The following is a 13,279-nucleotide window of genomic DNA, read 5'->3' as shown; positions in this document are numbered from 1 at the left end:
GTTAATTAAATTAAAAAAAAAAAACCTTTTCTAATTTTTTCCACTTTGAGAATTCATATTAGTAGTATAACTGCATATATGTGTATGTAGGTGTGCCTGTCAGTAGCCGTGTGTCAGCAAAGATCCAGCAGCTAGTTAACACACTGAAGCGTCCCAAGCGAAGACCCCTGAGAGAATTCTTTGTGGAGGATTTTGAAGAACTTCTGGAAGGTAAAAATATTTTCACCTCTCTTTGAGCCTCCTTATTCGATGTCGAAGATAAAAATAACTGAAAGTCAATGAATAGAAATACAGATGTTTGAGTATCCTGCAGTAGTTCACAGAAACACTTTAACAGTTACTGTAAGGTCGAAGGTCTTGAAATCCATTACTCTCAGATTATATGCTCCACACCCTGCATAGAGCAAGTTAATTTGAGCCAACTATTTTTGCAGAGATCGAAGTGAAGTGCTTTAAGGGATAGTTCAACCAAAAAACTAAATCCTGTCATCATTTACTCACCCTTTTGTTGTCTTTTTTGATATCGAAGTCATGAGAATGAGTAAATAATGACTGAATTATATGGAAGAAGCTTTTGTTAAACTATTCCTTAAAATACATCAAAATGAATCCTGAAGATATAAAAACATAGGTCTCATCAGCATGCAAATGCTTTGCTTACCTTCTCTTGATGTTTGCCACGTGCAGTACAGCAGCCTGATCCTTCTCTGCCACGCCCAGAAGGGGCGGAGTCAACACCTATACAAGGAGAAGAGCTCGACGGACTCAAGAACTGCCCCGCCTCCCTGGAAGCAGCCCTTCTACGCTGGGGAGCCATTGCACCTAAAGCCCCCTGTTTGACTACTACGCACAGCAATACCAAACAACCATACACACTTACTTATGGTACACATGCATGTAAATTCTTAGTTGGGATGAATTTATAAATTCTCAATATAACATTAAAACATTCAGTAATACAGCCACGGTTCAATACAAGTTTGTGAATTGCAGGTTTTTCTGTTTTGTGTTCAGATCAGTCGCTTATAAAGTGCATTTGAAAAAGTAACACATTGCAATGACTTCTAAGCATTTTTATATCTGTTGTCCAACAAAGGAGAACATTTTAATAAAAATGTTTTAGCCCATAGCTTCACTTGAATTTGAATTCAGAACTTTTTTTCTGATATAATGTGGCTTCTTATCACAGACTGAGGAAGACAATATATTCTTTACTATAATAAAGTTAATGTCGATTAGCTATGGATTATAAATATACTTAATTATTCTGAAAATACCAGAGATGGCTCGAAGAACAGGTAAACTATATATTGTTGCAGTCGAGTATTTATTACCGTCATGTTTCATTATTTAAAAGGTTTCTATCTTGTTTTTATTCAGTTACAGTAGTAGTTGTTCATTATAGGGATTTCCTGAAGTGCCATGAGCTCTATTACTGCTGTAATGCATATTTGGAGCTTCTGTGCAAGGGTGTCCTCCGGCTTCTGGTATAATGAAATGGATATAACATGCGTCAACAGCGCGCAATAATGTCCACTAACCCTTTTTTTATAAATTACATTATAAATCACAAATCGCAAAAACATGTATTGAACTGTGGGCTAACTGTATTTTTGCATCACTAATTCATAGCCATCAATTGGATTTGATTGTCTTTTTGGTGGGTGCATGTTAATATAATAATCTTTATTTATGTGTAGGTAAACTCTGGTCCAAGAGTTTGAAGTTGGCCTTTAACCTTCTCCATAAACTGGGATCCAAACAAGAGCCAATCATTCACCCTGGAGACAGGGTAAGAGTGGATCAATTGTATTTACTTGTTTTCTTATGTATTTTTCTAAAATGCACACTACCATTCAAAAGTTTGGAATCAGTACAATTTTTCTTTTAAACAAAATAATACTTTTATTGAGCAGAGATGCATTCAATTGATCGAAAGTGACAGTAGAGTTACAAAATAATTCTATTTAAAATAAATGTGATTCTTTTGAATTGGCTATTTATCAAATAATCCTAAAAAAATTGTTTCCACAAAAATAATAAGCAGCTCAACTGATTTTAACATTGATAATGATAAGAAATGTTTCTTGAGAACTACGGATCATGTGACATGAAAATTCTACTTTAAATTATATTCACATAGGAAACAGTTCTTCTGAATTTGAATAATATTTGACAGTATTACTGTACTGTACTTTACTGTATTTTGGATTGTCAATACTGCCTTGGTGAGCATAAAAGACTTTGAAAATCATAAAAAAAAAAATCTTACTGACTCCAAACTTTTGAACGGTTGTGCATAGCTCCATTATAAAGACAGAAATCAGATATAGACACATTACACAGACATATACTCAAAAACTGATGAAGAATGAAGACTGTGTATGTGTTACTGTAGGTAGCATTGGTTTACCCCAATAATGACCCAGCAGCGTTCATGGTGGCGTTTTATGGCTGTCTTTTGGCTGAAGTCGTTCCTGTCCCAATTGAAGTACCACTTACAAAGAAGGTAATTTCTACTGCAAAACAAGTCCAGCAATAGTAGCTTAGGCAGTACTGCATATATTCAAAGATCTAATAATTAGTCATTAAATGGATAGTTCACCGAAAAACATTTTACAGTTTTACAAACAATTTTTATAAGGATAAGATATGCCTGAGGTGTGCCCTGCTGTTTTCTCCCCTTAAAGGATGCTGGGAGTCAACAAATTGGTTTCCTTTTGGGTAGCTGTGGAGTTGCTGTGGCATTAACAAGTGATGCATGTCATAAAGGTCTTCCCAAGAGTGCTAGTGGTGATGTCATGCAGTTTAAAGGTCAGAGATGTCACAATGTTTGTTAGAAAAACCTGCACACGAGTCTTCATAGGAACATTGTTATTTGTTAAACATATCTGTTTTTATCTACTTTACATGTTTGTATTATGTGTGTGTGTGTGTTCAGGCTGGCCAAAGTTGCTCTGGGTGCTGACTGACTCCAAACATTTATCTAAACCCCCACGAGAATGGTTTCCTCTCATTAAAGATGCCAACAATGACACAGCATACATAGAGGTAACAGACCATGTGATTATGTGTTAAATGTTTTAAATAATATACTTCTATTTTTTAAATAATATGCTACTGCTCGGAAGTCTCGGGTCAGTAAGATGTTTTTTTTTTTAAATGACTTAATACTTCTATTATGAAAGCAAATTATATTATATTATATTATATTATATTATATTATATTATATTATATTATATTATATTATATTATATTATATTATATTATATTATATTATATTATATTATATTATGATAGGTAAAAATTGATAGCATGAATGCACGACTTTGGATAAAAGCATCTGCTAAATGCATAAATGTAATTTTAATTTTAATTTAATATATATATGGGGCTTGTATTGTAGTTTTTTGACAATACAGGGATCTCATTGCATTTATAATGAGAGTTGCCATGTTTTGTGGTTGATTGACAGTATAAGACCTGTAAGGATGGGAGTGTGTTGGGAATAACTGTGACAAGAATGGCAATGCTCACACACTGCCAAACACTTACGCATACCTGCGGATACAGTGAGGGTAAGATATCAAAATATCATACTTATATATCTTATATCATACTTAAATATCATGTTGTTCCAAAACCGTAAGACTTCATTTTTAAGTGGTTTGTGATTGTTTGTTACAGCTGAGATTATGGTGAACGTGTTGGATTTTAAGAAAGGCATTGGCCTTTGGCACAGTGTTCAAACAGTAAGATAATTGATTCAGTTTATTGTACGTTGTCATTTATCATGTCATCATTATTATTTTTGTAGCCTACACAAGATAATTTTGTCCTATCTTTTTTGAAAAAGTCTTCTTTTTCTCTCTCTTTAGAGTGTGTTGAATATGTTACATGTGGTCAGTGTTCCATATGCACTTATGAAAGTAAACCCTCTGTCCTGGATCCAGAGAGTCTGCCAGTACAAAGGTACACACCGTTACATCAGTGTATGTGATAGATGTGCAGGCTTTTGATCTGGCTTTTTAGATGGGGTACCTGTCTCGTACATGTTCAAGGATCACCTGACGCTCTAATCTGAAGCGAAGTCTGCTGTATAAAACAAGAGCACACATTCTTACACACGTTACACATTCTGTTTAATAATCAGTCTTTCTCTATGTGTGTACAGCTAAGGTGGCTTGTGTGAAGAGTAGGGATCTGCACTGGGCTCTGATGGCCTGCAAAGACCAGAGTGACACCACCATGAGCTCTCTGAGAATGCTGCTGATTGCTGATGGATCAAACCCCTGTGAGTGTGTGAATGATGAATAAAACCCCTTTTGAGTCTGTTTTACTGATGAATCAAAGCCTGTGAGCTATTACTTTGTGAATCAAGCCTCTATGTAAAGTATGTCAATTCTCTGTCTTTCATTCCCAGGGTCGATATCCTCCTGTGATGCATTCTTAAAAGTGTTTCAGAGCATGGGCTTGAGGTCAGAGGTCATTTGCCCGTGTGCTGGCTCCCCCGAGGCCCTGACTGTAGCTGTGAGAAGGTATAAATACACTCACACTCTCTTTGCCCAGGAGGCACACACATGTGCACACTTCATTCCCGTGCTCGGGAATCTGTTTTCAGTTTAAACTCATTAAAATGGGAGGTTCTGTCTTTTGTGGCCACACATTACAAACAACATAACCAGGCCTATTCACATTCATACACAGACACACAAAACTATTATAGAAATACATCTGACTCAGATTTTAAAAGTGAAAACTTCTTGGTTCTTAATCATTAAAATGCAATTAATTGTGCTTGTGTGTGGTCTGAAGTGTAGTGTTATCAGACGGATATTGCACTAGACTTTGCAATATCGCTATAAAGTCTGGTTCACATTGCCGAGAATTGCCCAAATAAACAAAAAAGGACGCCTGACCGAAGTGTAAAGTTACCAACCACTCTTCAGTTTATATGTGCCATTTGTAGGCTAGTAAATCTGAAATCAGACACTACCCAAAGTGCAAAATGGAATTATAGAAAGTTTGATTGTAGATATCTCAAACCAAATTATTGAATATCTCTTGCAAGACAAACTTTGCCAAATCTGGTTGATAATCTTTTTTTAAAAGCATTCATAAAAGTATATATTCATAAATTTGACAGGATAAATGAGATTTTAAAGATTTGTAAATGCAGAGCTTTCAGAAGTTGCATAAAGCGAACCTCCAGGATGCAAAACCACACAAATCTGGAAAATGTTGTGTCTATGGTAACATAATATTCTGGCAACACATATGGATATCATTTATTTGTATGCATGTGTTTTCTGTCAGGCCTCAGGAGGCCAGCTCTAAGCCAGCAGGCCGAGGGGTCCTAAGTATGACGAATCTGAGTCATGGGGTCATCAGAGTAGACACGGGAGAGAAGCTGTCCGTCCTCACCCTACAGGATGTGGACACGGCCATGCCAGAAGGTACATAGATTACAAAAACATGAACACATGAATAACCCCAAAGCATTTTGATTTAGGGCCAACATCTACCTCATACACCAGCCTAGAAGCAATTCAGCACTGTTTTCCTCATGTGACCACAGACCTCATCAAACGACTTTGTTTCTTGTAAAACTGACTTTTCTCCATCTTTCTCAGCAATGGTGTGTGTTGTTAAATTGGAGGGTGTTCCTCAGCTGTGTAAAACCGATGAGATTGGAGAGATCTGCGTGTCGTCTGTTGCCACGGGAACGTCATATTATGGGCTTTCAGGAATGAGCAAGAACACATTCGAGGTGTGAAAATACATTATAGACTGTATATACATCAAGTTTCATTAAGATTCACTGCCATTCCAAAGTTTTTTTTTTTTTTCATTCATACCTTTATTTAACAAGGACATGATCAAAAGTGACAGTAAACAATGTTAATAAAGAATTATGTTTCAAATAAATGCTTTTCTTTTGAAGTTTCTATTCAAGGAATACTGAAATAAATTTATCACTGTTACTATATAAATGTTAAGCAGCACAACAGTTTTCATCATTTCTGATAAGAAGAAATGTTTCTTGCGGAACAATTTTAAAATATGTTCAGTGTTATTAAATATATTTAAAAAATATATTAATTTTTTTAAAATCTATTAATATAGGAAACTGTTTTTTTTTTTAAAGTGCAGTAATATTTCCCAACATCACTGTTTTTACTGTATTATACATATTCTAAATGTAAATGCAAAAAGGTATTTATTTATTTTTATAAATAATTTTTGTTTTTATAAATAAACTTTTTAAAAACAAAAAAAATCTTACAGACTACTACACAAACTTTTGAACAGCATTGTAAAATATCTTTATTTTACTGTACTAAAGTAAAAAACAAAAAAAAAACCACTTTAGCTCATTGAAGTCTGGTTTTACATGGTTTCTATATTTATGCATTTGTTAGACACTTTTATCCATTGTATTCAAATTGTATGTACGTTTTTTCTGGTTTCTTGGTAACTGGTCATTTGTAGTAATTAGCTGGTTCAAGCTCTTTTGATCAAATTTTGGTAAATTTTAAGTAGAAGTGTGTGTAATCTTCTATTTAGTGTGTGTGTGTGTCCTGTCAGTTAGTTAAATGAGTTTATGTCTGCTGTGGTGCAGGTGTCGTTCCAGTGGATTGTGACGGTGGAATTTTGTCCAGCGATTGCGGTGTTGTCGTGAGGTCAGGTCTGCTGGGATTTTGTGGGTCCGGGTTGGGATGATCTTCATCTCTGGTACAACTTGAAGGACTTGATGCAGGTCGGGGGTCGGAAACACAACACGATGGACATCATTGCACCCGCTCTTGCTGTCGAGCCCAATGAAGTTCATCTATAGAGGAAGTGTTTAAAAAACAGAGCCAAAAATACCACCAGTACTCACCAGACTCACTGTTTTAAACTGATGTCATATCTAGCGCTTCCGATTTAATGTTGAGTGCTGTCGCTCTTTTGTGGGTCCGGGTGGGATGATCTTCATCTCTGGTACACTTGAAGGACTGATGCAGGTCGGGGGTCGGAAACACAACACTGATGACATCATTGCTACCGCTCTTGCTGTCGAGCCCATGAAATTCATCTATAGAGGAAGGTGTGTTTAAAAAACAGAAGACCAAAATAATATCCAACCAGTACTACACCCAGTACTACACTGTTTTAAAACTGAGTAATCAGGAGACCGATCCTCTCTATATGCAAAATACCCAAGCTGTGTAGGGCCCCCTTGCTCTCAAATATTATTAAATTTTACTTTCGTTTTTGAATTTGTCCAGCGGTTATGAAAATGTGAATGGTAATTTATTTTAATGTTGAGTGCTGTCGCTCTTTCTACATAAAAAGCAGTCAAATCATGTAATGTGAATGTCGTACAGTCTTGCTTGAGACTAAAACACTTAATTTCCAGCGATATCGTTGACTTGATTGCACAGATACTATTTACCATATTTTCTGGACTATAAGTCGCACTTTTTTTCACAGTTTAGCTGGTCCCTGCGACTTATAGTCAGGTGCGACTTATTTATCAAAATTAATTTGGCAATGAACCAAGAGAAATGAACTAATACAAATGAACCAAGAGAAAACGTTACCTTCTTCAGCCGTGAGAGGACGCTCTATGCTGCTCAGTGCTCCTGTAGTCTACACTGAAAACATAGAGCGCCCTCTTGCGGCTGTAGACGGTAATGTTTTCTCTTGGTTCTTGGTTCTAAATAAATGCGACTTATAGTCCAATGCGATGTTTTTTTCCTCATCATGATGTATTTTTGGACTGATGCGACTTATACTCAGGTGCGACTTATAGTCCGAAAAATACGGTAAACTGAACTGAACTGGATGATAACATCACTGGACTGCCTTTAACTGAAAAATGAGTGTTTACTACTGTCATTTTGCATTAGTGACACACTATTTTCCTAATTAATGCTGTACAATTAATGCTTGCTTCGACACAATCTGTATTGTTAAAAGCACTATATAAATAAAGGTGACTTGACTTAAAAAAAAAAATAGTTGAAAGCATACCGAGTTGCGGAAGAGACATTGTTTTCTCAAGCGCTTTCTGCGATCACGATTTGAGACGGAGTGAAACAAGGACAAAGGTGTTCAATCATTAATTCATAACCACCCATACCCCACTCCACAACCTCCGCCCGCCCCGCTGACACAGTTATCTGTAGGCCCCCTGAAGTCTAGGATCAGCACTGGAGTAATCCCTGTGCTCACTGTGTGTAGGACGGTGGTGTTCTCAGTGAATGTGTTGTACGATGAGAGGATTGTGCTGGTAGCAGAACAGAGACCAGATTCAACCGAAGAAGAGAGTTACCAGTGGATGAGCCGAGTGTTGCAGGTACACACATACACATAACCAGGCTCAGAATTAGCATTTTCTGTCCTTGCTGAAAGCAAAAGTGCTGCACTAAACAACAAAGTCATTGCCAAACAGATCATATTTATTCATATTTAATGTATAGTTAAGTAAGCCATAAAAACGTATAAAAACAAAGTTATTAATAATGAATTAATGTTAAAGAGTTATCTGTGTGTGTGTGTGTGTTTAGGCTATAGATGGGATTCATCAGGTGGGAGTGTACTGCTTGGCATTGGTTCCTGCCAACACCCTCCCCAAAACTCCTCTGGGTGGAATCCACCTGTCTGAGACCAAACAGTTGTTCCTGGAGGGGGCACTACACCCCTGCAGCATCCTCATGTGTCCTCACTCCTGCATCACCAACCTGCCCAAGCCCAGACAGAAACAACCCGGTACACAAGCCTTTGTGTACAAGCCCTGTTGTAGAGTATGTGTGGTACATAGATAGTAATGTGTAAATATTGTGTGTATTTGTTGCAGAGGTGGGTCCTGCCTCTGTGATGGTAGGGAATCTCGTTGCAGGAAAGCGAATGGCTCAGGCCAGCGGACGAGACCTGAGTCACATGGAGGACAATGAGCAGGTAAATCCAGATATTAAGATCTCTTAGTGCTGTACGATTAATCAGAAAAAGACCAAAATTGTGATGTGATTTAATTGAAATAAATATGTGTGTTTCAGAGTGAAGTGCGCCACTGTGTTCATTTATATGCGAGCAGCTCATGATTCAGTGTTTTCAGTGTCTTAGTGCATTAAATGATGCTCCATGCAAACTCCATCTCTGCATGTGTTGTGAAATTGGACTGCTTATAACATGCATTTGGGAATGCAATGTGCGCCAACCATTAACCAAATTTGTAATGACAAGTATTTATAGAAATGAGAAGCTACAGTATGAGGGGCATCTACTGTTGTCTTGATGGTTTAACATTTGAAACTGAGGGAATTAAGACATAAAATTATTTGACCTTAATTCTTTGTTCTTTTAATAATTAAATCATATTTTTGCAGTAGTATTGTTTCTGATTTTGCTTAATAATTTATTTAATAGTATTTAATAATTGTGCAGCCCTACAAAAAAGAACAGCAAACCTGGAACTCTAGGGTCTCTTGTTTTTTGGAGATGGAAAGATATGGGCAAAAATTGGAATTGGATCACAAAGTATGTCTGTGTAACAATTTCATGTGTCCTCCTATAAAGGAAAACTTTATAGGAGGACATATGAGTGAGTGTAAGGCATGTGTCTTTTTCACTCTGACTGATTATTCTTCCTCTCGTGTGAATTCTAGTTCCTGTTTCTGTCGGAGGTGCTGCAGTGGAGAGCTCAGACAACACCTGACCACATATTGTACACACTTATTAACTCACGGGTAACATGCATATATTTCTTTCCTGAGTTCCCTTCAGCAGTGAATGTCAAGAAAATGATTTAAAATAAATTCAAATTTTTATGAATTCATGTGTGTTGTTGTGATTATAATGGTATTTGTGTATTTCAGGGGGCAATAGGAAGCTCTCTGACCTGTCTACAGCTTCACAAGAGAGCAGAGAAAATTGCAACTTTGCTGTATGAAAGAGGACAGCTACGAGATGGAGACCATGTAGCATTAGTTTATCCACCAGGTAACACACGGACCCTGGCTATCTGTATTAACTGTTTATTGCATGATGTGCAAATAAATTTTTGAACTGCATTGCAATAATAAAGTCTGCAGTAATACATCTCTGCTTTTATTTCAGCCAAATTAAGCTATAAATAAATTATTATAATTTTTGTTGTCAGAACACTAGTTAATAAACTTCATACCAGCAATATGCCGAGCTCTTGTTCAGGGTTGAAATCCCATCTGTAGTTGTTTTTTTAGTAGTGCTAATTGCAGCACTTCATTAAATCAGATCAGCTGCAGCTTTCAGTCCTGTTCTGTAAGTCACATTCACGAGCTGCCCTCTCCAATTAAATCACATTACATTTGCTTAATGAAACTTTTAGTTAAACTTATTCCATTAAAATTAAACGCATCATGAATAAGTAAATGTGTGGTGAATTACACCTTTTTGTAACAAACATAATTCTATTTCAAACAGATTTCATGTTCGTGTTTGTGTGCGTTGCAGGTTTAGATCTGATCGCCGCCTTTTACGGCTGTCTGTATGCAGGCTGTATTCCTATAACTGTGCGACCGCCTCACCCACAGAACATCTCTACTACACTACCTACAGTTAAAATGATCCTAGAGGTGAGGACACACACACGCACCCTCAGAACATTTCCAACACACCTGCAGTTACATGAAGTAAATTATTAGAGAAGTATTATAAACCCTACTTGATCTTATGTAATGTAAAACTTATGGCATCTAAATTATCAGTATGATCCAAACTTTGCTGAAAACCTGGTGTACATGATATTAACCGTGTATACTTTTTAAGCAAGTAAAAATTTATTTTAGTATAATTCTAAAAACTTACTTCAGGTCATGGTGCACATGATTTGTGCTGTGAAATCTTTACTGATTTTTTTTAAAGTAAATCTAAGAATCAATTTTATATTGCTAGTATATTTCAAGATAAACGCTGGACTAAAGCAGTTTAGGTTTACTTGATTATCCATGCATCATTTAGAAATCATGTTAAAATCTGAGTATGATACATCAGGCTTTTGTGAAAAGTTTTTTATTGTACATGTCTCAAAAACTATTATTTTGATGCATCGCATTATATGTTTTGTCCACGACAATACAACTACAGAACTTTGGTCCTTAAACTAAGCATTAAAATGATATCTTGCTAAAACATATTATTGGGAAATATAAAGTGACAGCTTATGTTTATATGAATTTTATAGAAGTAGTTTGCTATAATGTTAAAAATATCCCTTTTTTCTGTATAAATATCAGCAATAGAACCAAATAGCCTTTTTGCTCAGTTTGCTCATGTTTTCTCTTCAATTATGAGTTCCATATTTTCCTATATTATAAACCTGATGTATCAAATAAGAAACTCGTTAAAAACACATGTGCGGACCTCTTGTTTTAATTTTTTTTGTAAAAAAATGTATTTACAATTTTCAAACATTTTTCAAGTCACCTTTATTTATATAGCGCTTTATACAATACAGATTGTGTCAAACCGGTGATGTCATTGTCCAGGTCAGTTCAGATCTCCTCCATTAGTGTCTATGCAGTCAAGTCAATGGAGCTGCTAGAAATTGTGTCCCTGACTAAGTAAGCCAAAGGCGATAGTGGCAAGGAACTAAAAATCCATCAGTGACAGAAATTGAGAAACCAGGCTCAGTCAGGGGGCCAGTTCTTCTCCAGCCAGACGAAACCAGCATGGTGTGGTTTAATTCTAGGCTCCAACACAGGTCAGATTGAGCAGAGGACTCTTCTGGTTCTTGTGGTCTTGTGCCGATGGCCGACGAGGTCTTCATACTGACACAGTGTGTCTGCCTCCCGAACAATGCTAGGTAGAATTTGGGCAATAAATTGGAAAATGATTTGCTGCTCACTGTTGATTTTGATATTCTAGGTATTATCAAATGGTCACTGTTTTGAGATCACAGCAGATGTGATGTACTATAATGCGATAAGAGCTCTTTCAAGGAAAGGTTGCTATCACATTGCATACCTGGTTTCTTAACTGATGATGATGGTATGTTTCATCATGCTGCAAAGAAATATAGAGCTGAGTATCACCAGCATAACAGTGAAAGCTAACACCATGTTTCCTGATGATGTCTCCCAAGGGTAACATGTAAAGTGTGAAAACAAATGGTCCTAGTACTCAGCCTTGTGGTACTCCATAGTGCACTTGTGAACAACATGATACCTCTTCATTCACTGCTACAAATTGATGATAGTCAGATAAGTATGATTTGAACCATGCCAATGCAATTCCACTAATGTGAACATCATTTTCAAGTCTTTTCACAAGAATGCTGTGGTCGATGTTGTCAAACACATTGCAAAGATGTCAGGTGCTCTGGCTCCTGGTAAAAATGGGACTATGATGGCTGGTGTCTCTTTTTTTACATTCCGCACAACATAATTGCCAATAACTAGGGTGCTTTCATCAGGTTTCTCATTGGGTGCATCACTGAGTGGGGAGAACCTGTTTAATGTTTTGTTATTTGGTACAATAAACTGTTCCATGTCAGGATTATACCAACCCTTTACAGGGTTAAATCATTTATTTTTTATTGTAAATGTGAATCATTTATAGAATGAGATATAGCTCTCAAAACATTAACATTTTTAATAAAAATGTTGGTGTGTGCAGGTGAGTCGTTCAGTGTGTGTTATGACCACCCAAGCTATCTTAAAACTTCTGAAGTCCAGAGATGCATCAGTGGTTGTGGACTTTAAATTATGGCCTCCTATCCTGGAAACAGGTGAGTTCCTGAGGGATATAAGTTTTTAGAGTTACGCCTGCCAGCTGCTCATCAGAAGTATCTGTGTGTGTTTATTTATTAGATGACTTGCCAAAGAGGCGTTGTCCACTGTTGTATAAGCCATGTGATCCAGACACTTTGGCCTATCTGGACTTCAGTGTGTCCACTACAGGCATGCTCGCTGGAGTGAAGGTTTGACTCCTCATACTTGTTACTAATGTTTTAATGTATGGACTACAGATGTGGTTATTATTATCATCATCATCATCATCATTGTTAACAATTATGTTTAAACTGCATTTAAAAACCTATAATTTCTGTTTTCCTCTCTTTCTCTGAAGATGTCTCACAATGCAACCAGTGCCCTGTGTCGCTCTGTTAAACTGCAGTGTGAGTTGTATCCCTCTCGTGAGGTGGCTGTATGTCTCGACCCATACTGTGGCCTTGGCTTTGTCTTGTGGTGCCTCTGCAGGTACGGACCACCTGTGCACTCTCCTGAGATACACACATATGCAGACACATTT

General features: G+C 36.8%; 1 protein-coding gene across 1 annotated transcript in view; it reads left to right on the top strand.

Annotated features, from left to right (window-relative positions):
* LOC113120727 (disco-interacting protein 2 homolog C-like) overlaps positions 1–13,279 on the top strand; it is a 37,888-nt gene that overhangs the window by 11,039 nt on the left and 13,570 nt on the right. The window contains exons 8-31 of the mRNA XM_026290741.1: positions 91–210; positions 688–885; positions 1,701–1,792; positions 2,399–2,509; positions 2,691–2,814; positions 2,942–3,051; positions 3,477–3,579; positions 3,689–3,753; positions 3,880–3,973; positions 4,176–4,295; positions 4,425–4,539; positions 5,318–5,457; positions 5,635–5,776; positions 6,631–6,699; positions 6,951–7,091; positions 8,231–8,345; positions 8,557–8,758; positions 8,847–8,947; positions 9,655–9,735; positions 9,865–9,988; positions 10,481–10,602; positions 12,644–12,755; positions 12,838–12,947; positions 13,097–13,227. Of these exons, the coding sequence (XP_026146526.1) occupies positions 91–210; positions 688–885; positions 1,701–1,792; positions 2,399–2,509; positions 2,691–2,814; positions 2,942–3,051; positions 3,477–3,579; positions 3,689–3,753; positions 3,880–3,973; positions 4,176–4,295; positions 4,425–4,539; positions 5,318–5,457; positions 5,635–5,776; positions 6,631–6,699; positions 6,951–7,091; positions 8,231–8,345; positions 8,557–8,758; positions 8,847–8,947; positions 9,655–9,735; positions 9,865–9,988; positions 10,481–10,602; positions 12,644–12,755; positions 12,838–12,947; positions 13,097–13,227 (2,842 nt within the window). The remainder of the gene's footprint in view (positions 1–90; positions 211–687; positions 886–1,700; positions 1,793–2,398; positions 2,510–2,690; positions 2,815–2,941; positions 3,052–3,476; positions 3,580–3,688; positions 3,754–3,879; positions 3,974–4,175; positions 4,296–4,424; positions 4,540–5,317; positions 5,458–5,634; positions 5,777–6,630; positions 6,700–6,950; positions 7,092–8,230; positions 8,346–8,556; positions 8,759–8,846; positions 8,948–9,654; positions 9,736–9,864; positions 9,989–10,480; positions 10,603–12,643; positions 12,756–12,837; positions 12,948–13,096; positions 13,228–13,279) is intronic.

Source organism: Carassius auratus, chromosome 2 (genome assembly GCF_003368295.1).
Source record: "Carassius auratus strain Wakin chromosome 2, ASM336829v1, whole genome shotgun sequence".
Lineage (NCBI taxonomy): Eukaryota > Metazoa > Chordata > Actinopteri > Cypriniformes > Cyprinidae > Carassius > Carassius auratus.
Note: the sequence above shows the minus strand (reverse complement) of the source record. Positions and strands in the feature narration are given on the sequence as shown.